The following is a 26,517-nucleotide window of genomic DNA, read 5'->3' on the forward strand; positions in this document are numbered from 1 at the left end:
TTTTGAAAAAAAACCTTTGTCTGCAATATTACATACCAGGTTTATTGTGTTTACACAGGAACTGTCATGATAGATGATTGTGAGCGTCTCTTTATGTGCGGAGTCGATCTACCTGGAAGCTCTTTATCTCCCTTCATCCATTTGATGATGGCAGCAGGCTTACTGCTCATGGCAGTGCAGGTCATCTCTGTCTCGTTGCCCTCGCTCAGGACCTCATCCCGGGCCTCGATGATGGGGTTACCTGGAGGAACTGCGACAGGACACACAAACAAATCTCTGTAAACATTGGGCCACGACATGTTGAGAAGAAAACAGAGCTGACAGAGAGACGACTTCTTTTTTTTTTTAAGAGTAATTAAAAGCCCAGACCACTTTTTTCATCTGAAAACCAATGCATAGGTATTTAGAGAGAGTATCCTAAAACACAGAAATTTGTTAACACTTCTGCACTTCTGGTTTCCTTGTCTTGAAGTTTTCCACAGTCTTCCACAGTCTAAATGTTAATTAAAAGGCTTTTGCCTCGCTGCTACTAATAACATTGAGTGTTTGTGTATATCTTAATGTGCGTGTGTGTTTTGCGGTTGTACTTAGGACGGTGATGTCAGCGTAGGCTTCCTGGGGGGGGTCTGTGTAGAGCTGGCAAACATATCGCCCCTCATCTGACAGAGAGACATTAGACAGCGACACCCGCAGCTCGTTGTCGGAGAAGTTCACCAGCTGAAAGCGAGCGTCTTTCAGTGCTGCAGGAGAAAAACACACGGTACTTTTGTCAATTCATATGGAATACTGTATATACACATACAAGACGTACACATATGCAGTCAAATACCAGTAAATACCACAAGTCAAACGCTGTCATAAAAGAATATACAACAATGAACTTTACTCTTTACTTATTATTCATACCGGTGAAGTATTTGGACACATTTTCTCCTCTAGAATCAGATGAACTGTGTAGGATTTGGAGCCCTTTTTATGTTCGATCCCTCGATTTTAGTGAGCCAAACATAAATGGACAAACCAAACCTCATCATATGTCAACATTTGCTGTCAAATCCTTTTCAGTGATCGACTGTTTGAGGTCTACGACGGGAAGAAGACCCCATCATAGCTGACATCTTCTGAGGTGCTGTGCCATCTCCACTTCTAGCTTTTTGTTTTCTGTTTGTTTGCTTTTTTTGCTCAGTGGATTGAGGTCAGAATACCTCACCGTTACTATTTCTTCTGTCATCCACTGCAGCCTGGCAATCAGACTGAATTGCCATTTCATTACACTTTCCTTCAATCTGCCTCTGTTGTGATCTGTTCTTTGAGGGGTGGGTCGCCTCCATTTCGCCCTGAGTAATGAGTAGCAAGTGACGTATCTGTTCAGCATAAATGACTTTCAGTCAACACATATGCTGCGAGAGGGAGTTAAAGTTTTTCATGATGTTGACAGAAATGAGTTATATCATGGAGTCAACTTTCATGGACGGTAAGAACGGTTACGACATTGTAACCCTAGTTCTAGAAGTGTAAAGTACAGTATATAACTGTAAAACTGTGCTTCCTTGTACACTGAGGCTTGCTATGCTGTTACGCTATTCATTTTTAAAGCTATTCATTTACAGACAAATAATAATAGCACAATAGCAATGATAAGAGGTTGTTTTCTGTTTTCCTCTTCCTCTCTTTGAGAAGGCGTGTTTGTGTAAAAATGCATATTTAATAGTTTGTATATGCACAAAGACGCCACAAGTCATTATAGCTTGAAGTGCATCATAGCTTCAAGTCTGCTTCGAAGAACTTTCCAGAGAAACCAATGAAAGAAAATCACAGAAAGAAAGACACAATTTACACTTGAATAACTCCATCCTGTTTAGTCCTGTTTGGCACGTGCAGTCATACAGAACATGCTAACAACATGATCAGTATAAACAGAGGCTGACATTTAGTTGGCCTACAGTGCAATTGAGGACAAATCCACGAATCCTATCTCTTGCTCACGTGCAGCCACTTTCATCTTGCCTTACCTTGTTTTTCCCATCTACCTAAGCGCACTCTATCAGCTGTAATGTAGAATGACAACATGTGGAGAGATGAAAGCCTACCCGTCTCCATCCCCCTTTGATGTGCTGATAAATTCTGGTCTGACTGACGGCAACTCCGGGCTCTTTACACTCGGCACTCGCCTTGTATAGATCTGTGTACGCTGGTTCTGTTTTTTTTTTATTGCTTAAAGCTTAAAGCATTAAACATGGAAACTTCTGGCACACAAAACCTCAAAACAGAGGGTTTTTTTTTTTAATGCCGGGCTACATTATGATTTGACAGATGAACAGAAGGAAGGTGATGCTGCTGTATTGCCAGGGTGTATTTGCCTTCAACGTCACGAGATTGACACAGGGAGAGTGATTGGAAAAGGAGAGAGGGAGACGGCCAGTAAGAAATGAGAAAACGAATCACCACAATTGATTTTGTGCATCATTAAACGAGAACATCAGGCACATATTAAGTGCTGACTGGAGATGAAACTTTTTTTGCCACCACATGAAGGAAAAAAAACTTCATTTTTACAATGCCCTGGTCTATAATGCATTATACACATACTTATAAGGTGTGATAATCGGCTCATAGCACTGTAGAATTATAGGTGTAAGAACTCAAATATCCATAATGCTTTATTACAATAAACAATGCAAGTATCACCACGGCGAGGCTCCTCCTGCTCTCTGCGACATGGTGCGACCATTACAGGCCTTTGGATTGTCCACAAGGAATACGACTGCACGGCTATATGTGTGTGCAAAACCATAGACTGTATATCTGTTGCTCTGCAGACAGTTATTTCCGTGCCTCTTTACCAACCTCACATTTACATGTGTATTGTCGAAAGAAATAGACTTCAAACCAAAATAAACTCTTCAAGTCACGGTTACACTCTCGAGACGCGCGCCAGCATCTGCAAAGTGAGAGCGTATCCGTTTGATACACTTGCGGTCTAGATGGAGCGGTGAGCAAATGATGGGTTGTATTCATTCAACCGACAATATAGCAGCGGTAGTTGCAGACACACCTGGCTCTGAGATCTGCGCTCTATTGAGCGACCCTTTCTAGTTGAAATCTGTAGGTTGTTACTTTAAAGGCCCTTGTTGGTCCGGGCATTGTAAATGAGAAGTAGCTCACAAGTTGTGCAATCCTTATGTATACTATGTCCTAAACACGGAGTGAAATGACTTATACGGTCAAGTATCCTTCTTTCATAATTGCTGATCACTCACTTATATTGTATTACAGCTCTGGGAATGGGGAACACGTGTGACCAGCATTTATGAAGCATTATGATACTTGAAGTTGTAAGTCATTATACATTTGTTATGATTAATGTTGTAAAGCATGATCTATTTACAAGTGCTTATTACTGTGAATGTACAGTGCAATGAGCAGATCATAATGCATTATAAGTATGTTTATGATCATTGAAAGTGCAACACAAAATGTAAAGCATTTCATCGCAACATAAATGTATGCTCTGTTTGGCCTAATAAAAAAAATAAATAAAAAAACGTGGTCATACTGTTGGCTGCTTCGCACATGACATAATGTGCTGCTGCCACCTTCCCACTTCTGTCTGTCTGTGATTATCCTGCCAGAAAGGTCTGCTGACAATACTTCACAGTACAAAGACACAAGAAAAACCTTGAACGGAGCCATCTGACAGCGCAGCATACAAGCAGGCTATTTTTCATGCAAATGATTATTCTTTCCCTACACACACGTCGTTCTTCACATTCGCAAAAAAAAAAAAAAACTTAAATGGTTGGTTTCCATTCGTGAAGCTATTCGATTCTTTTATCCAAGCACAATGAAGCCCTTATTGTGGCACATGAATAATACGCCCCTAATTAGTGTAGCTCATTCAAAAGCCTGGTTAGCCCTCATTAAAATCAGGGGTCAGACTATAATCCTAATGATTTAATTGAATTAAATACTGCCAGATTAAAAACATACCAATGCTGCAGTATACAGATGCACTGAAGAAAGCGTGCAACCTGTTTTTTTTAGAGGCAGAGCTGCTCCGGAGGGAAAGCTACTCGTACTTTTTTGCTGCTGGTATGATGAAGATATATGGAGCTATATAATGGATGAATCGAGGGCACTGTGGTAAAGGTTACTGGCAGCAGTGTAAGCATCTCAATATTGATATTTCTGTTATGAACTGAGAAACAGTACAAGCATCCAAGTTGAATTCTTAGATTTTAGGCAAAGTGACTAATACGAGCTTTGTAGGACATCATGGTCTCTAGAACAAGCTTTGATGTTGTTTTGAATCCCATGTTTTCTGACCTAGGCAGCCCACAAAGAAAAATTAATGTATGTCCACAAGTGATGCACTAAAAAAGTGTAAGAAAGTATATCCCCTCTAAATTAAAAATAAGTCAGAAGGTTACCACAAGCAAAATACAACCACGATACAACCTGGTTTGCAGGAAGAGGACATACAAAAATGGTGTCATCAACATGAGATGGAAAACTAATATGTATGTTTAGAATAATGAGCAAGTAGCCGGATATTAATACGTTGGACACTTAAGTTATCAAAAAGATTTGATCCGGATTTAGAAGAATTGAATCATTTCATCTCTCCTCCAGAGTTGACATTTCCTGTTATGTTCCAGTGCGTTTCACCTTTTCTCTTTACAAATATTCCACAAGATGTTGAGTGAGCTGAGGTCTGCTGGGTCCAGATGGAAAGCCAGCCCCGCGAGCCAGCACAACTTCAAAAAAGAGATGGAAAGCAACCCTAACATTTAACCAAGGAAGTACCTTGGAAACCACAGCTCTTCCATCAAGGCTGCTGTTAGCCACTAACCTTTTGCCTGCAAGTTCAACTAGAGTAGAGATGCTTTGTTTGTTTGGCTCTTTGACTGTAACTTTGATAACTTTGATAAAGATGTTTTTCTGTCTCAAATACACCAGCTAGACACGCTCTGCATTGTTTACCAACTCAGAGATGTTGGTGGTGATTCAGAGCTCTGGAGCCAAAATATTTCATAAGCCAATAACACCAATTTTAAAATATCCTGCAGTGTTACAAATAACATTCCTCGATCGGGATTCTGAACAGCACAACGATCAAATAGCTTGTTCCTGTGCCAATGGCCTTCCTTCCATCAATTCGACTAAATCCATGCCAATCAGATATAATCCATTTCACAAGAAAACGTTTCTCAGGGGTCTCATAATCCTCTTATGCGTCACTTCTAAATAAGGCATTGTGGTAGAAGCATGAGCTGAATGAATAAATGCCTCCTAATACACATTGAGAAGAAACACTGAGACACTGCGGCAAGGACACAGTTCCACATGCTGAGGGCAACAATACTGTCGGCTCAAAGAGATACAAGGACAGACGATGGAGAACAGTGTGGTTCACACAGCAGGGTTGAACACAGTGGTCTTCTTCAGAAATGAAAAGCGGCGGTCCTGGCAAACAGAAGGTGAACAACACAGCCGACAGTTCATTCATTGTTCCATCAGAGCACACTAGAATATATATCCTCTCTGCGTTTGGACAAAAAGAGAGGGTGACCTTTAGCTTCACGCTCCCTTTGCCCTGTTCTTCTTCTTCTTCTCTTGTTCTATCATATCTGACAGCAGGAGAAGGACATCACAGATGTCTGACAAAAGGTAAATGATAGTCAGGTCTTTGGAAGAGTCCGTCTAAACTCTGAAAGGCTGCGCATTATCTGATCTGTCACTTTTTACAGCTGATGGTGATGAAGCTAATTTAAAAGCAGCGATAAGCCGGAAGAGTAGAAGGAGACTTTGAGAGGTAGGTGACAATGTGAAAGCTAATTGTTCCTCTTCTTATTCAAGTTATCGAGTGCAGTGTCACTTGCCATGCAGATTGCTGCAGATAAACAGTATGGCAGCTTTAATGAATCCTGTACTCTGTAAGCCCTCTATGCACGTTTTGTTTGTAATGCTGTGTATGTCTACCACTCTCTGAAAGAAATAGAGGAAACCATAAAAAAAAAGACATTTTGAGTTGAGTAAACATTGAGTGCCAGAGTAGTGAATAGTGTTACATTAGTGCAGTGTAAACTAAACGTGCGCATGCATGAGTGGATGGGCATGCGTCTTAAAAGATATGCACGGACTGTCTGAGCCAATAAGGTTGGTATCTGCAATCTGTCTTTTCACTGCAAAATTCCATCGTTGAGTTCCCACAAACAGTGTTTCTTAATGGGAGGGGTTTGTTGCATGTAGGTTTGCTGCTGGGACAAAACAAAGTGGCAACAAACCTTAACGTGACTGCCAGGCCGAACTCAGACTAATGAAACTTCACATTAGCTTAACTTTGAACTTATCTTTTACATTGTTGGCAACCCAATCCTTTAATGTTTGCATTCGACCCTGTGGTCACGGAATCACGTCCCGTCTCATATTACCAGTCGGCACTTAAACACTAAATGGGATGTGTATAGATAGCACTTCCCAACCTGAGAAGGACAAAGTGCTTTACACACACACACACACACACACACACACACACACACACACACACACACACACACACACACACACACACACACACACACACGGCAGCAGAGCTGGCGCGCAAAGCACTGGCCAGCTCATCACTGACAATTTGAGTTTGTTTCAGTGTCTTACTCAAGGACACTTTCACATGTTTACAGGAGGAGCTGGGAATCACAATATCTCACAGTCACAACTGACACGAAGAAAGGAAAGGAGGTCGTTTCTCAAGATAAAAATATGCTTTTTAAGTGTTTGATTGAATAACAAATAGCAATGAGTTTTTCTGACGAGTCTCTGCTCAGCATGGGCAACTATAATCTTCCATTGCCAGACCATTTACATTAAAGGGCAAAGTTGCCTGAGAATCGGCCTCACAAATCTATGGCCACGACAAAAACTACGGCTAACACAACTAGCTGATGCTCTGCATTAGAACCTGTTCAACACTTAATCTCCTACTTCCTCAGTTCTGATATGGCCTACATGGTCACCTCGAATGGAGATAAATACATATTTCATGTTTTGAGGTTGTCATGAATAAAACCCATCAAGCTGCCATGATCTCATCATTGAAAAGTAGCAGTGGAGATAAAATTAGAGTGGATGAGTTTTCTGGTGAAAATAAACTTTAAGACATGCGAGAATTGGGATCAATACATCCTCTGGGATCAATACATCCTCTAATGGCTCTTTCGCTCCTATTTCACCTGTGCTGACTGTATGGCTTTATACTCCCCCCCCCCCCCCCTCTCTTGATTCTTTCTTTCATTCAAATCATTTCTTCCCCCGGCTTCAGCCGAGGATGCTCCCATCCAGAGAGAGCAGGCGATGATAAGTGTGCCTCGCCTAAGTGTCTGCAACCAATTGTGATTCGTGGCTGCTGCTAGTTTTTGAGAGGAGCACATCAACGTTTTTTTCACTGGGTGTCACAATGGGTGAGACAAGGTGGGCCGGGGGTAATTACATTTGTTTACAAAAAAACCTCCTCCCTCCCCACTCTAGGTGAAGTCCAGGCTTCCAAATCACTGTGTAGTCACCACCTAAACCCAAAGTATGGGGACATTTAGCATCGCTTCAGCAGTTGTTAAGACTCGGGGGCTTTTCTCTCTTTGGCACAGCTGATCAGAGTACTCCCTGTTCTTATGTTCCTTTGAGTTAATCAAAAGTAACGTGACTGTTATTATCAGTCACATTATCTTTTTTATTTAATCAGTCCTTCTTCTGCACTTCTGTCTTTTCATTTTCATTAAAATATTGCTAAAGCATTATGTTGATATTGTGTATATTTAAATCCGCTCCATTTAGTTCAGTTTTATATCCTTGAGACGCATCCGATCACAGTCTCTCAATTGTTTCCACACTAATACTGGTACTTGAGACACAATGCCCACAACAGTGATCTTGCACCAAATCCCTGAGCCAATTCTGCTGAAACAGAAGCAAACGTCCTGCTTCACATTCAGATTGCAGTTCGAAACCACTTTTTTTTCCAAAAGGCTACAACGCAATGCTTTTACATTTGGCACAATCTTCAAGTATAAAATCTCTTGTGTTCACATGAAACGCCCTGCCATTCAAAATGCCCAACTTAAATGTCAGACTTTCCACTCTGACTCCTCTCACATGGGCAAAAACATGTTGCACAACCGTTAATTGTATCTCAGCCACTCAAAAGAAAGGTCCACCTAAAAAAAATAAAAAATTAAATCGATATCAGATTAACCTTAGCCATGTTTACAAAATAATAGCTGGTTTACCTTTCCATGAGAAAGCTATTTCAAGCAGAGAACTAAAGCCTTTGTCTGTGCTTTCGCCAAAGGCACAAGATTCGATTGAATAAAACTGTAATTCTATCCCACAGAACACTTTTTCGGGTGACCAGAAACGCGACCCAGGTACTTATACACCCCACTTCAAAACACCAGAACAATCCTTTTAACCCAGCTATAAATCCCACAAAAGTGTTCTCATATTTAAAAGACAGAGAGCTCCTTGAAACACTCGAAAGCCAAGAGTGAGTTGAAAGACTATCTCAGCCATCTTGTTCCGGTTGGACTCCCTCCTGCTGTTTCCACTTGACATTAACATACCAGAAACCTTTCAAGTGTGAAGATGACCCAACAGTTACTTCTTGTTAGAAATTGTGGTCGCCGACCCAGAAAAAGCAACATGCAATTGGTATGAGTGATGACATGATACACAGTGAGAAACTGCTGATTCAACATGTATATCCTGATTGTGTAACAAAACCACCACGGCGCGTCAATCACTCTTAGGTCACTATTCATTTTCAATGGGGCAGTCTTTGTACCCATCAGGAAATATAGATTATATATATATATAAACTTAAATATTTAGATATATATTTTTAAGTGTTGTCATTAATCACAGTTAGCTCAATTGCTATTGAATCTATTCATTAAAATAAATGCTTCTGTGGGTCCCATCGTGTCCTTCAAGTAGAAATATGTTACATAATAAAATGCTTTTTCCTTCTAAGCTGCCTTATTGAGTTGTTTTCACACAAAGCCTTTCACCCTGATCCTTGCTGGCCTTCAGATCACCCACTGCTACAGAAGCTGCGATCTTTCCCTACCTCCACAGGAGAACAAGGGCAGTGTTTGTGTGTCACTGCTCAAGTGCTCCTAGTCGTCTTTTTTGATACAAGCAACCATGTATTTCAAGAAAAATACATTTCGCTTTGGCGAGTGAGGTCAGGGGTTTCCGCATGTGTATTTAGTAATATGCTGGTTGGTTAGCTGAAGACGTGGTCCAGATTTGGTCAAAGTTATGGGAGGAGTTTGAATATTAGCTTAAATTTGATAATGTTATTGAGAAGCCCTCATGTTATTAACATTTAGGAACTAATCTAAATATTGTCTTTGTGCATTGCAAAAACCGTTGGTGGTGTCATAATTTAGAAAGTGTGTTGTGTCACAGCGCTCCCTGCTTAGTGTTGAATTTAATAATGAAAGTCATGCAAATTAACTAAAATAGGTCATCTCAGGGACATAACATTAGCCGTTGAAGGATTGTGTCTTACATTGGGGGAAAACAAACAAAAAAACAAAAAAACAAATGGCAGTTAGAGCTGCAACATTCCAGCTGGGTGTTTACTACCTCTAGCAACAGTCTTCACATGTTACACAGGTCATTGTGTCTTGGACACGTCACCATCTGTGCATATCTGGTTACTAAAAACAGTGAGAACAACAATACATGTTAAAGCATCATTACTTCTTCTTGTCACAGAAGTTAGCTGCTGCTGCTTCGTGTGAGGTGAACGATGTGACCCACTGCTCTCATACTTTTTTTTTTTTTTTAGTTGTGGAAGAGGTACTCGGATCCTTTACTAAAGTAAAAGGTAGCACCACCACTGTGTATAAATACTCTCTTACGGCTTTTTACGCAACGGGGGTAAAATCCGGACCACTCTGAGTGGATATGAAGTGCAACAGTACGGTGACCAACATTCAGGTTCATTCTGTGAACGTACCTGCAGCCGGTTTCAAAGCACTCATTCCTTCCTGTCTCTTTACCCTCTCTTGCTCTCCATCTCACACTCACCACCACTGTGGACTCAGACGGAGGTGGCAGATGTGATATTTTGAAAGGGGCCATGTTGTTTGGAGGCTGCCTGGTGGTTGCCATGTCATAATGAAGCAGTGCAGCTGCGGCGAAGATGCCTGGGAGGGATCACAGGAGATCAAGGAGCCCCCCCATCAAAGAAAAAACACCTTGCTCTTGACAGCCAGCTTGTGGGAGTCGGCTCACTGCGGCTCTGCACAACAGCGGATAAATACAGAGCTTGGTTTAGCACGAAGCCTTTCTGCGAGTGTGCCCTTGTATAATATGTAGAGGGTGTGTTTGTTAGGCAGTGAACATGACTAAGGAGGGGTGGTGAGTGTGGAGGAGGGCCTGACACCCGACTCACAGGGGGCCAGGAAGTCTCTTATGGATCCAAATGTTGAAAGAACTATGTCATGAGGCTATGTACGTTATGTTTAGGCACACAGCTGAAGTCTTAGCTCAATAAACAAGTCAAAATATACAAAAAATGTACAATATAAACAGGACCTTGTTATATCAAAACCATATTTGCTAATGCGAATTACTTGTAGATGAACAGTGCTGGGATACAACCTGCTCAGAGCACTATAAAAGCCAATAATTAATCATAAGCGCTGATCTTTGTACATTTTGAACTTCCAACATAAAAATAATGTTGGTATATAATTACAGAGGTCGACTATATTTTATACTAAACATTCTAAACTCAGGGGCTCAAAAAACATAATTAAAAAACCCGAAAGCTGGCAAGACAGGGCACAGAGTATGTCCAACTGAATACAGCTAATTAGAGCTGTGACATTATAATTGGGCAGGATAAGAATAAGCACAACAGGTCATTAAATGTTTAGGGATATGAGCCGCTTTTATTAAAGCAGGCATGCTGAAAGCAAACCATGTTTGGTGGATTATATTAACCTCATTCTGTATCAATCCTACAGCAGACATGTGGGTCAAACTTAATGCAGCTGCCTGGAAGAAGTGCAAGTAATGTAAGAAAATATGAATCAATGTTTTACAGCTTTACTGCCGGCTCCATTCACATGATTTGGTTAAGCTACACAGTTTATCATGTTTTTCCGAATTCATCAGATTTGTCGTCAAACTGCGGCTTGACACAACTTTTACCAAATGCAAATGATGTGTCAACTGTCTGTCTAATTTTATGACTGGCTGCAAAATGAACCAGTGGAACTGACATAAATAAATGCCTCACTGGGATTGATTTCCATGTCATCTGATCACATCAAACTGCTTCAGAATATAATTAAACACATTCCATATCAATCACATAAAGACATGGCAGCGCTGAATGATTTCTCACTTGCAGCGGACAGTGTCTACTCCCCGTTACAGCCTACTTCATCCTCTGACAGCCTCATAATAAACCCTGAGATGATCTATGATGTTTTCCTAAACCGATACAACTGTACTGTATATCAAGTGCAGGAGGATAATCTGGAATGTTTAGTGAAACCTGGGCATACTTTAATGGCAATGTTAAGTCTTTTAAGACTGCAACTGTTATCTTTTTGCCATATATTGTCATATATGAGGGAAATTTAACAAATTAAAAGTATTAAAAAAAGAACCTGGGACTAAATCTCGTAACTCCATCGAATCTACAAAAAGGTAAACGGGTGATTTTGTCTGACTTCGTCTGAGGCAGTGTTTCTCTTAGTTTCACAATGGCCCGTCACACTTCTGTAATGAACCAACAACATTTTTTTTACACTTCTCAACAGCAGTCGGACTGAGGGATTCAACCCCTTGGTGTGGGAGGATCCCCTCCTGGGACAGTGTAGTCTGACCCGTTTATCAAATCTAGCTCTGATGTTAACATTGCGATGGAAAGGTTTGCTGAGGAGACTAGCGTAGGGAGCATCGACTGTATAAAAGGAGAGAGTAGTCAAGGGGTCGTCACCTGCGTTTGTGGGCTACGAGTTCGGCGTTAAAACAAAGACAACTCCAAGCCTGGTCAAAGGCACGATCGCAACCTGTCAATCACAGGGTAGAAGTCATCCTCATAGTGTGATGCAAATTCAAAATGAAACCATCCCTGTGACTTCTATTGTTGTGTTTCGTTGCCTTCCTTCCCTCTTGACTTGAGAATGACTTGGGAGCATTCAGACACTACAAGATGATTAGCTAGCCGTTTAGCCACACCAGATAGCTAATTAAGCCTTAACTGCCGACATATATATTTACGTTGCATTTTGAACCCTGACCTTGTGTTCTGAACAAACTGACCATGAATCAAAACCACGCGTGGGAAACAGTGCCAAACAAATCAGCAATAGTCCCATCAGCCTGTTCATGTTGGTATATCTCATTTTGTTCCAGCCTCTCAGTTGCAACATGAAGGAGGAAACAATTAAAATTGAAATTGGCTGCATTAGTGACGGCTTTGAATGAAACATTGCACATTAATGGCTGTTTTCATCCGGTCAAAACAAAATGATTGTTCCCCAACAACAGTACACAACAACACCCCGTAAAGATTGCAGAACACTCACGTCTCATGTTGCTGAAGTAAATCGTCTGCCTGTTGGGGTTGAGCAGCTGGATAACGGACCCGTCATTGTTCTTCACTCGACAGCTGATGATGGCCATCTCGCCCTCCACCACCGACACGTTGTCTGTCACCAGGTTCTGAAACCCATCTGGAAAAGAAAAAGACAGGAACACAGGTGTATCGACAAATGCAAAGAAGTTAGGGAAACCCAAAGGACAAGTCCTTTTAAGGGTCTAAATTTCAGGTGTGTTAATGGAAACCAGGAGGGAGGCGTGAACAGAAATGATCAGCACTCATGGGATTAAAGGAAAGCGGCGTGAAAACCTACCGAGTGAGGACAGATATTTTTAACATAAGACATTTTGACTTATCACAGTAGGAAAAGCACAGGTGTGAGAAATGAAATTCATTTTTGCCAAATTCTATTTAGCTGCTTCCTGGTATCTGCATGTTGGCTCACGTTCAATTTCAACAGTTGAAATGAACAGAGCTATAGTTAGTGCTATCAGTAACACCCAAGTCAGAATATATGCTGTGAGAAAGGCCTACAGTCTTATCTATTTTACCTGAGCTGGACATTAAAAATGATTAAAAATAAGAAATACCGTCATGCGCTACCATGCAACAATAACAATAACAAGCACTGCAGACAATAACAAGATGTTACTGCAGACAATGCTCTAGAACAGTTTGTTGTATATATATGTGCCTTATATTCTCCTTTTATCTAGTAAGTGTTTTGGTTTATTTTACCATTTAATTGGCATTGGTAACCTGCAGCAAGTGGTGGAACAAAACCCTTTAATGCATGTCCACGGGAAATAAAGAGAAGCGAGTGACCAGAGAAAGTCAACAGGCCTGTGGGCTGAGAAAAATCGTTCACGGTCTTCGTCGGTCATCAGCTGCAACTCAGATTGCTACACTTCGTCGTTTCACAAACAGTATCTGAAGAATGAAAAATGGATTCTTGCTAGCTCTGTGCTACTTTGATTTGAAAAACTACAGTAATAACATCTCAGACTTTGCTTTGGGGTTGCATCCATTGTTGCCTTGAGTGGCTTTGGTTTATTTTAAATGATTGCAACAAAACAAACACCTGGCAGGTTGCCAGTGGAGTGGCTGTTAGTTATCAGTCCCCGGCACAATATATTTCATGGTGAGATGCAGAACACATGCACACAGACACGCTTTAGGCTACATGGCACCATGGAGAAACGCAAGCAGGCAGGCAAAGTGAAATGTCAAATCAGCAATTTTGGATACCAAGTGAGTGTATTTGAAATGTTTATGCTACTCAGTAATAGAAACAACACTGTAGAACACATTAGACAACAATACTGGAAAAAGGTGCAGGTGGTCATGCAGGAGAACACACTGCAGGTGTACTAATAAGACTGTCCTGTCCAGCAGCTTGTCCACATCTTATTAAAAAAAACACGCTCGGCACCAAAATTACATCCGACTGACAGAGCAGATAATTAGAAACACAGAATCACTTATAGAATACATATTAACACATTAACTTTTGTTACTTTTAACTGGCTTTGTATTGAACAAACTCCTACAGATTGCCAAGATCGGACTACGAGACATTTGTGATTTTCCGTGGTCTGTCCGTGTCCTCCGAGACACACGTCAGACTAAAAGGGGAAGCAATTAAACTGAGCACCTGCTTGGCTTTTTCATGATGTCCAAAGGATTAGGTCTGTCAGCAAGCTTGTCGTAGATGTTATCAAACTACCGTAGCCAAAAGGAGGCAATATAAAAGATAACCATTCGGGCCTCGTGAGGCGTCCCGGACACAGCTTGGCTTGTTTTCCACTCTGACACATTATATAAGATAAAATGACACATTTGTTTCTGACACCCCACGTATGCTAACCTGATGCGTTAGTTACACAGAACCATGGGAGAAGACGTCATTGGAAAACTGTTTCCACAAAATTCTTGGAATGTGATTGGATGAACCATCTGTTAACCACCGTTAATCATGGGTCACATTCAACCCATCAGATCCACGAACCATATAATGGAAGAAGAGCGAAATCGTCTCTTCAGTGACGTTTTTTTGCTCTTCTTTCAATGAAAAAATACTCTCCCAGTTCTGATATGACTGGTGCTATTGCAGCATCTACGCGAACGCCGTTGGTTCAGGCACAAGCGCATCACTTCCAGCTTGACAAGATGGATTTTCGTGTGATTTGTGATCCCGCGATTCTCACATGATAGAGCAGCAACCCAGCTGCCGTGCGAGGCAACACGCGTGCCAGATTGAAACATTTCCAGCCCGATATTGTGTAATCTGTGACCCAGTCCTGGCATTTGATGCTCTCAGTAAAAGGAAAACACATTCACTGCTTTCCCTCCACTGATTTTTATCAGTGTTCATTTGGAAAAGCACTACATTGTACCAGCATTCCACCTCATGGATATTACAGCAATTACAAACAGCTGGTTCAATATGAGGCTATGACGTACAAATGGAGTTGGGTGTTCTCGTGAATTACTTTTCATTCATTTTGAGATAAATGGTTACATAAATGTAATTGTGGACTGCCAACCTTAAACCAGATCATGTAAACACTGCCAAGCTTGCAATTGAGGTTAAGAGAAAACTTATGGATAAAGTCTTTGTAATCCCTCCTAACACTCTCCTCCTACACAGCCACAAAAATAGCATCACAAATAACATCTTCTCACAGAGGCTAAAAGGACCGACTCAGGGGCGGTAGGGGGGGTGAGAAGTGAAAGAAACAAAAAAATAATTCAGGAAACATCAACTGCTAATTTGCATGCCTCAGTTGTCAAGCACCTCTAAATATCCCTGCCATTTAGTGGAGAAGGAGGATGAGGTGGGAAGAGAGACATTGCATCCTCTGATGCTGACAGATAAGGATAGACAGCTTTACAAACGAGATTCAAATGAGCATCCCTTGGTGGCCCGAACACAGCCCTAAATAAATGAACCTTGCCATCTTTAATATTCAAGACCGAGCCTCGTTTTTCAAACATGTGCCGAGGTGGGCGGTAAGGTGGGCATCTGGTTATGATAATACGCTAACATACTGGAGAACGCGTTTCAAGGCATCCTCTGAAGGTTACAAGGCAGCAGCAGGGTGCTGCAATGTGTCTGCTAAGTTGTGTGTTAAGTCAGGCGACGGTAGTCCGACGGACTTCAAGTGGCGGCTGCCATGTCAGCTGCCTAATTGTTCCTGTTGTGCTCAATAAACAACTGTGACACGCTGAAAGACGGTACGGGGAGGCGGTGGGCTTTACACTAATTAATGGCCAACAACAACAACCATGTGCCGCCGCGGTCAGCTAGGACACTGTCAGAGGTGCTGCAGGAAAAGCACTTCTTACATTGTGCACGGCGAAGGCTGTTTGAAGCTGCAACCCAAAGCTTTTTTGACATTATTTTTGGCATGAAAGTCTTGAGCTGGAGGTGAGTTTGGAATGTCACTTTAAAAAACAAAGAAAAAAAACAAAAACAAGGGCCAAACAGTTTGTTATCAGGCAACCTTTCCTCACAAACAAGTTTTGCCTTAAAGGGCCAAACCACTACTTCTTTTATTATGAGGTAGTGTAAACATAAAAAAATTAAATTACTGCAGAATTAAAGCTGTACATAATTATTAGGTACGAATATAAACAATTATTGGTAATTACACAATTTTGTTTTATCAAATTATACTTTATACTGCAGACTGAACATGATAAGGGTAATTTAACTTGTGGATAATGATCGTGATCAACTAATTTGTGCTGTTTATGGTCATTATTTGTACTTCGTGTGCACGAGGACGAACATTATGTTTCGCTGAGAAACAAGTAAACTACACCGGGTACCTTCAATGATCCGATATGCTGTCGACATAGCAAACTGTCACAACCACGATCATATAAATATAGTTCTCGATTCAGAACAATGTCCAAATATTTCTTTGCGATCACAGAATGAATATTTCATGAGTGCCAGAAAACTGACAAACACGGTGAAGCTCTGTGTCAACGTTTTTTTTAAATGCAAATGGCGGCATTCCCTGTGTGCTTCTTCGAAAACCTGTGAGGGCTTTATGGAAGCTGCTTATAAGCCTTTTCGTGAGAGACAGCCCATCGAGACGTGTGACAAGTGTCGGTGCATCAAGTTTACCAACTGAGGGGCAGGGGGACAAAACTAACAACACACTCCCTTCAAACAAAACGCTCACATTGAAGCTTTCACTGAGACACATTTAGTCGCAGCTGACAGCGCTGCACATCGGTGTGAGAACAGTAGACGATAAACTCATATTACTGAAATAGACATGATGATAATGACAGATCAGAGATGTTGGTGGGAGTATTGTGCAATTGCTCGTCCAATTTGCCTTTTCTCATCAAAAATGAGCTTCTGCATTCACACACACTCACAAAGGGACGATCACCATCCATTTGTCCACCGGACGGATGAAGCGGCTGACAGTTGAACATTAGTCTGAGGAAACGGTTGAGGGAAGTAGAACATCTGGTGTACAGTATTTCAATGGCAATAAGTCAGGGTCCCCACGGAAGAGCGCTGTCACTCATTCAGCAAAGCTCTGAAGTGCACATCTTTCCAATCTCCCAAGCAATATACTACCTCGAGGGTGGACATATTACTATGCTCTGCATCAATCTAGACCAGGAAACTCTAAACTGTGCGGCGACGAGCAGGAATATGTCGATGCCTTATTGGCCTCCATTTCAAACAGACAAAACCAGAGCAGCTGCGGGGAAATATGTTTTGATTTTGAGATAGCCTAATTGCTGGAGAGTTATTGTTCACTGACAATGACAAAACCTTTTTCCAAAGCACACTTTACATGAGTTTTCACATCCAGACTCGTCTGGCCATTGTTCATTTTGGAATAACATGTTAGTCTGTTAACAGAATCATGACCCAGCTTGCAGGGACTTTTAAAAACTGTTGAAATACACTCCAAGTGCTTTCCTGGATTCTACAAAATTGTAGTTTTGAAGTGACTCTAAATCTAAACATAAAGTATACATGATGTGTAAAAAATGGGTAAAGGCTAGTAATGCTTGAACTCTTAAGTGGTATAGACAACAAAATATACATTTTTCTTGAATATAGGCTAATCAGGAACAAAAATATAAATAGGTATGCGTTTCTTGCTAGCAATTTTCCCAAGTGCTGGATTTGTGGTTGTAAATGTAGTTTTCAAATGAGGCAAATATTGAGCTATGCTTTGGGCCTTTAAAGGTATTTCTTGACAAATACAAATAGATACGGTTAAAATTGACAAAGTGTACTTTTTACGTTTTAGCCGGTGTCATACCCCTTTGGTATTTCCAACTTTTTTTAACAATGGCCAGTAACATATTTGTCCTATGGCACTTAAAGGGGGTTGCTGGGGATTTCAGCCTTTGGCCATCCATGTGAAAAAGTCGAAGCAGCCAATCCCAGATTAAAGTTGTCAGACAATGACACTCTACACCGCAATGTACAAAGCTAGCCTGAGGCCCAAATTCACTCAGGCTGAAATGGAAGGAAAGAAACGGCATGTTCCATTTGCCTCGGCTAACAGCGGCATGTTCCCATTTGATTCAATAAAAAATGCATGCATAATAAGTTAGGTCACACAGATAGCCACCGTGACAGTGACAAAGATTTCCATCAGGAAATCAAACCCACTGTCGAACTGACATCAATTTTATTTGTAGATTTTGTTTTGTTGATCACAAATCACTCGCTCACAGGATTGAAGGACGAAGGGGTTGCTGAAAATATGAAATATTAATCCGGGCATCAGTCTGTCAATGTGTCTCCCTGTGGTGTTATTAGTCGTAATAGCACTAGTATTGCATTTTTTACAAGTTCTACTTGTAGACATACATTTATTCATACGGTCTCAATCAAAAACATGATGCAACATTCTGTCATCTTATGTAGAATAGTGTCTCTTTAATTGTTGTACTTAACATTTGCGTGCACCGCTTGTGATCTTCACAACCAATCGAGAGACATTCATTTCATTTTGACATTTCAAGGAGTGCATTGGACAGCATACAATCATTTTCTCCTCTTGATGGTATGGCTCCTGCTGACATAAAAACAAATCTTTGCCAGAGTGTCTATGTGTGTACGGGTGTGTGTGTGTGTGTGTGTGTGTGTGAGAGTGACTGTGGTTTTACCAATGTCTGATTGGCGTCAGTCCGGTCTGATTGCATGATTTCACGGATGTGTTTGAGCAAGTCTGATTGTGTGTCTCTGTGTTGACTGCAAATAGTTGATTCCTGATTGATCTTTCTGGAAAAGTCTGCAAGTACAGCGCTATTAAATACCAGCAGGATTATTCTCCGCAATAACGGCTACAGGCCATGCAACGTAATGATGCAGTTGATCTGGACAACAAACACGAGCGGTCAGGCGATCACATCATACAACAAAACAGCAGGTTTGTCGAAGAAAGAACAAAGGTGAACGGTAAAATGATCACTCAAATGCTCTGTTGTAAACATCCATCACCGTTTAAACACATTCTCAGGCGTTAGAACAGGATCGTGCTCGTGACTGCTGCTTGCGATTGTGGTTTTTAAATGATACAGTTATAGTTGTGTCTAAACACGAGGAGACATGCTTACACACACACACAACTAGACGCTAAAGGGTGCCTCCGTGCATCGGAATCAAATGTCGAGGGGCAGTGACCAAGCTGCTGTATTTGACGAGTTGAGGGTGAGACTTGCATGTTAGACGGTTCACGGAACAACTTCCCGGTGTATCTTTGACCAACCGAGCTTGTCGTAGTTTTGTTGCCGTGTTCTCATATCTCAGCACCTCTAATATTGTAACTGAGAGAACCGATGGCCAGACCTAGCACGAGCAGACCCCAAGACGAAATGCACAGCAATTATCCTACGCGTAAACCCAAAGCGGAAATCCATGACTTGCTTTTTAAAATGAGTTTGATGCCTTAGACGACTGGAACCTGTCAACGTCAACCACGGTCTCTGAGAACAGAACAACCCTTGAAACAAGCTTGCTTGCCATGTGAATGCTGTGACAGCTAGAGGCAGCCGAGAAAAGGTCAAGATCCTTGTATGGCCTGACCACTTCAAACAGCAGAATCCCTCTTGTTGAGGATTTGAAGGAGACAGATCATTTCAACTGTGTGTGTGTGGACTGTTCAGAAGGAAGCTCAGGAATATCACACACAGAATTTGTGGTATAGGATCCCATTGGTCAGTTTCATGACCGGGCTCCACAATACGTTTCTGACTGTGTCTCTAGTGGCTTGTTGTAACATACAGCAGAGACACAGCATGCTAGTACTCTCAAAGGCTACCCAGCTCTGCCAAGAGTGTTCTCCAAACTCAGATTATAACCAGATGAATAGCTATGTGAGTCTTAAAAGAAACTTACATGTTTTATGTGTTGCTGTAAAAAATAAAAAAGATTCAGTCAGAGTCTACAGATAAGACATTGCAGCTTACATTTGTGTGTGCAAATGGTGCACATAGAACTCAACGAAGCATTTAATCTGTTCTCCGTCACTTTTTTTCTTGCAGCTTTTACCTGTTAACGATTTATACCTTTCGTTGAGTAACTACAGAGGTGCTCACGAATTTGTATCGTTCCATTATTGATGTTTTGTGGATTTTATAATGTGTTGAGGAGTTTTACTGAGCAGTGAATGGTTTTATAGAGCCCTGGTGGGTGGCACATTACAATGCATCATACAATGACTGTTTAGCATTTTGTCATTCACTGAAAATAAACAGCTGCATTTTTTTTTTTTTTTTTCCAAATTCATAATCCTGAGCGGAGTGAATTAATGCTAACAACAATGGAGCCATTACAGAGGTGATTGAACATTTTGCACATTGGCATGGCCTTGAAGTGTTAAAGGGTTTGTTTGATGTGTTACATCATGTTTTGATTTTCAGTGCCCAGTTAAATATAAATCAAGCTTTTTTCTAAAATGTGTCTTGATGAAAAGTTTTTTGTCTGAAAACATTTTTTACTTATAATGATTATGTACAATTGTGAATTCATCTTTTCCCGTGGTGGCAGCAGTGTGCTTCTGTAACCCTCTGACATGAAGAAATTGAGACTCCAAGGGAGAGAATGAACAAATGACTCTTTCCACTATATTCAACAATACATGTGAAGCACCTTCAAAGAGTCATCTTTTAAAATAAGCTACACATCCATCAACAGGGGCCTTATTCGAACATCTGCCAATGTTTGCTGCTCTAAAGTTGTAATGAAGATTCTTTTTTAGTGCCAATATCCTCTTTTCTACTCTGACATTGCATTATTCAACCACATAATCCATAATAGACCAAAGCTAAAGCTGGTGGTTGCAGAAACCCCCCTCGGAGAGTCCTTCAAATGTAAGACAATGCATCTGACTGAATTGCTAATAAACTGCCTAGCTTAAACGTGTCACAGAAATACACAGCGCCCAGAGGTCCAGATGGAACACCGTTATGGCAGTTATATATACAGATCGAAAGGTATATTCTCTCTGCCACAAATATAACTTTAGACCTAATATCTTCAAAAACAATGCAGCATCATAGTTGTGGAGATATTACAGTTTGGACCGAAGCGGTGGGCCAGCTAACCGACATTGCCACACCTAAAGTCCGGCTAAGTGTTTGACTTGAAACATAATAACTTTGCACTGTTGTAACGAACATTTATTAAAGCATCAGCAATGATACTAAAAACTTCCCACAGCTATATTCCAGAAACCCCCCCCCCCCACACACACACACACACACACACTGTACCTCACCCACCGATGCTCGGTGGATTTGTGACACATTATTTAAGAACAGGGTGTGAAGAGCTTTATAGGGTGTTACATGCTTGCAGCGAGCATGTAAGTGGCTTTTGTGCTACCACTGCTGCTGTATGCTGCACAAAAAGCCTTTATCTCTCGCTGGGCCTAATGGGTGCAAAGCAAATTTCGACAATGCCAGTAAATATAAAAGGAGGAGGATTTCACGGCTGTCAGTGTGCAGCCGATGCTTTGGTTTGTTTATAATAATATGAAATAAAATAAGGACAACCAGCAATCCCATTCATCTATTCATTTGCATGTTAAACCATATGTCTAACCACTTCATGCTGCATGTTTGTTTTGTGTTTTCTCCAGCTATTTAAGAGCAGCTACTGCAAGTTGTACAAAAATGTATTTCAAGCATTGCTGCTTCATGGAAATAATCTCATTAGATACGGGAAGCTGCAATGCCTGGAGTCAAAATAAGCATGTCAGTGAAGTCCAGTGTTGCTATCATGGAAATGAGTCTTTGGAGAAGAAAGAAAGGCAATTATAGAGTAATTATTGATAAATATGCGACAGCTGTTCCAAAATTGATTTCAGAGTGTTGTTCCAAACATTTAACTGAATGGATGCGAGGAGGAATTCAACACAGATTACATCTAAACGAAAGTTAAAACGCCTCGCTAGCGTTCCCTAGAGGCTGGAATGTTCACTGCAACTGACAATTCTCAACTATTGGATGCATTCAACAGCAAACTAGGGCTCCAAAGAGGAAACGTCACAGGTAGCCAATTTCTGCATTTCAGGGGGGTCGTGTTGTTTTCTTTTACCCTCGCCAACTAGAAGTGAGTGACCTATATCTGTCCTGCCACAGTCATTTCCAGTCTACATATAACCTTCAATAGAAGCAGTTAACATTTTGTAACCCGAGAAATAAGAAAAATCTTGATTCAAGAGTTATTATTTCTGTAAGTGGACTAAGTAAAGCTGTACCGATCTGGTCATCTAATGAGACGTCCCTGTTCTTAATCTTGCATATAAAGCTTTGATGAACAAATGCTGGACTCGATTCAAGGAGCAAATTGGAGATGAGGGAGGGGATTCAGATGTTTAGAACCAGGTTAAGGTTCATCACCTTGGGAACTTGAATGTGCTCGGTTCACAACAAACAGCCACTTGTATCTCTTTAAAGAATAAATTACATCCTAGTGGCACTAGATGAACGAGAGGCCAAGGGTCCCAGAATACATTTCAGATTCATCCATTGGGATCCACAAATATTCGGAGAAATCTATGAGATCTCTTTTGCAACAAACTGATGTATTTTAGTGTGTTGTATTTTCCATGAAATGTCAGCTGATGCTGCTTTAGCTTGATATTCGTTTACATGCTCTCTGGCTCACCAAAAGCCACTTAACATCTCGAGCACATGCTGTTTGAAATACAGAAAGCACAACTGCCGCTCAGAAAGCTTTGCATGAAGTCTCCTGATGCAGTGGGTAAATGTCATGATCATTTCACTGGTGACTCTTAACATAAATTAGCTGCACTTTAAAGGGCCAGTGTTTATGATTGCCGGGATCTATTGGTAGAAAATAAATGTGTTTTAATGGGTGCATAAGCACATGAAACAAAAATGTTGTTGTGTTTTCGTTAGTTTAGGATGAACCTTCGTATCTCTCTTCACAGAGTCCACCTCCACCTATGTTGCACATGAGCGGAGCGGAGAGGTTGGTGTCAATATTTTATTTCATCCACCACAATTCTTTTGAAAAATGCTGACCATTTTGACCGGTCAAAATAGTTTTAGGGATGTAAAAATACTCTGATTCATATTTTGTTTAACATGGTTTTCCGGCTGCTGCTAGGTTGACCGTTGAAAGAGCAGTGCGCATCAAGATGGCAGCAGGGGGCTCCGCGAATTGGCTCGCAATCTGTAGCTGTAGTTTCGGCATTTGTTCTGTTTTCTCTGTTCGAGGAAACTTCGGAGAGACTCAGCCATACATGAGGAGTCTGTTGGGCTTCAAAATCTGCACACATCAGACCGGCACAGACGGTTACCGCGCAAAACGTCACGGTCGCACCCCTTTTTGGGGGATAGAACACCGAAGATCCTATGTCGTGTCGAACACCGTCTCCCCGTCTGTGTGTCGGCATTTACGTATTAGACAGCCATCGCCTTTCGAATTTGGGATTCACCAAATCTAGCTCGCCTGGGGTATATTTGAATATCAGATGTTCGGGAAGTCTCTCTCTCTCCCTCTCTCTCTCTCCAGAAACGCTTATAGCTGCAATAATGCACCAATATATATATGTATATATGTATATATATATATATATATATATAGTATTGTAGTGTTTCTGAAAGTTAATGTCATTAGTCCTGATACGATGACCTGGTCTTATCAAGCTATGTTTCGCCGTCAGGATGTATAACATCCTCCACTCATCGCCACTCAACAGGGCAGTTACATAAACCAGGTGCATCACTTTACATATGATATCCTCCAAATGAACATCTGAAGCAGGCTTTCCTCCCTTCTCCTCCCCTCTCCACCTCACTGTCCTCCCGCCTCTTTGCTCCCAGGAGACAGAGGGGAGGCATTGTGCCCGGATTCAAATAAAGAGATGGAGAAGTAAACAGAGGAGCGGCGAGGGAGGCAGGAAGGGTAGGAGGGAGGGACGGACGGAATGCGGCTGCTGGCTGGTGTCGCTAATGATGAGGAAAATGGAGGGTCATGTGGGAGCCATGGCTGGATGGAGAGGGGGGGGGGGAGTTGGTGTCGTATAAAGAGTCAAGATCACTTGAGTGGTGGGCGGACGCTTCGTGTGAGCGTGTGTCATCCTGCGGAGTTCTTTCTCTCTCTATGCTCAAATTGTGTGCTTTGATGTGCTTAGACTACACAGTGGCGGTCCATGCCTTTACGTGTGCGAGTCAAACCAGGTTATCCATGAGTTAGAGTGTGTGTGTGTGTGTGTGTGTGTGTACGTAAGAGTGGAGGGGGCGGCAGCCAAGTGATTAATGCATCAGAGAGGCAGCTGTGGTCTGGGCTCACTCATTTGGAAATATCTTTCAGGGAAGAAAGACAGAGCGGGAGAGCTTTGAGAAGAGGGGGGTGGGGGGTGGTGCTTCTACATGACTTGCCAGATAAACAAAAGTGAGCTGAGAGCTTTTACCCGGGTCGAATGGGGCGGTGAAGGAGAGAGAGAGAATTAGAGAACAGGGGAGGGAGGTAGAGGGCACTGCAGCAGCATCCTTCTGTCCTCTACCATATCAAGATTCATTAGCGTCTCCTTTGAGCATCAACCTGTCTGCAACTCACAAATATTAAACAAGTTCAGAGGAAAGCGCTTCATAATAACCATTGTCAATAAATAGGTGATGGATGGTTAATTACACTTTAATTAATTAGTTATTTCCCTGCTTACAAAAAATGAAATCATAATCAATAATGTTTACTCCTCATTGATAATGCTATAATTGGTTGTTATTTTATCATTAGTTTAATATGAAAATAATTAGTTTATACATGATATATTTTATCAGCTGATAAGAGATGATCATCACATTCTGATCACAGTATAACAGTGCATTGTTCCATACATTATGACATATTTTGTAGCATATTAAAGTGTTTGATATGATTCGTAAACCTTTAAGGAATTGTTGGTAAAACATCTGTTTACATTATAGAGACAGATGGACTAGAAACCAATCATTAATAATTGACAAAGTATCAAAGATCTATCTTAATAATCTCTATATATGCTTTACTTTCTTTATTAACCATTTAATGAGGTACTATAAACATCATATCCAACTTTATGAAAGCTATCCAGGTAATGTTTATAGACAGTTTACAAACCAAATGTTAACAATTGACAAAGTGTTACATATATCTGTTCATCTGTCTACAGTATGTCATGTTTATAGATGTTTTATGTACGACTTCTTAAAGGGTTATGACTCATTCATCAATACTTTTTATGGCACATCAAATGGTATATGAATTTCAGAAAGATCATTTAGCTCAACTGTTATGTTTCTGGCAGATTATAAAATCTGTGATGGATCCGGACACTTTCATTCTTTCCTTAAGAACGGGGCTCATTTCACAGGTGAGCAAGTCCGGCTCCAACTTACCGAACTGAAATCATGTATCGAAGCTGTTCTTCACAGTAGCACGTGCGGCATTCACCTCTTTGATAAGTGCACACAATTCTCCAACTGAAGAAAAACAAGGAGTGCAGGTGGAAAAACTCTTGTCTGTGCATCCCGACTCAACCCTTTCAAAAGTGTAGCGAGTCGTGTGGATATTATGTTGAGTCAGGCAGCTGCAGAACAGCGTGATAAAGGCAGTGAGGGGGATATCTCACCATCATCTCCTGACTCATGCAGGGCGAAGCAGGTTTACTCCTCTGGGGCAACGACAGGTGACAAACAACTGATGCCGAAGGTGTTCTGTCTCAGAGTTAGCCCAGCAATGCAATATGTCTGTCAAACAAACAGCACCTGACATCCATCTAGTGACGCAAAGATATGACTAATACGATGTGTGATTACTTGGAAATGCTATTGAAGAAATTCAGTTTATAGTTGAATAATTCAAATGGATTTAAAAAACAAAGTGTGATATTTGCACTGTCCTTTCAGTTCGTTGAATATTTGTAATTACTCAAGTATTTATTTATATACATACACATATGTTTAACATCTTTTTCGCTTGGTAGCTGCAGATATGTCACAAATCCATCGGTTTATTGGAGATAAATGGAAGTTATGTGGATGCTTTTACCATTAACTCCGTACTGTACATGGACACTGAGTTTACTATTTGCTGTTGACAGTTTGCAGGCATCCACTTGGTGATATAATTGGACATTTTTGACTCCATGAGTCGATATGAGGAGTGCACTGTGTGTAACATCTGTGAGGTTCGACCATCTCCTTTGGGGAGGAGGCACACTTTTATAGACCGCACCTCGCATTCACACCAGACTGGAGATGTCAGAGCCGTTTCGACACTAATGAAGCACTGATCCGAACCTCAGAGCAGGCTGACAAACTGACTTTACCAAACTGACGAATATTAAAAATGCAATGGACAAAAAGTAGACTCCGTGCCA

General features: G+C 41.2%; 1 protein-coding gene across 1 annotated transcript in view; it reads right to left on the reverse strand.

Annotated features, from left to right (window-relative positions):
• Positions 1–26,517, reverse strand: part of cadm1a (cell adhesion molecule 1a) — a 318,772-nt gene that overhangs the window by 58,516 nt on the left and 233,739 nt on the right. The window contains exons 3-5 of the mRNA XM_079283399.1: positions 12,612–12,758; positions 588–740; positions 113–250 (exon numbers count right to left, since the gene is read on the reverse strand). Coding sequence (XP_079139525.1) covers positions 113–250; positions 588–740; positions 12,612–12,758 — 438 coding nt within the window. The remainder of the gene's footprint in view (positions 1–112; positions 251–587; positions 741–12,611; positions 12,759–26,517) is intronic.

This window comes from Melanostigma gelatinosum (genome assembly GCF_949748355.1).
Source record: "Melanostigma gelatinosum genome assembly, chromosome: 14".
Classification (NCBI taxonomy): domain Eukaryota; kingdom Metazoa; phylum Chordata; class Actinopteri; order Perciformes; family Zoarcidae; genus Melanostigma; species Melanostigma gelatinosum.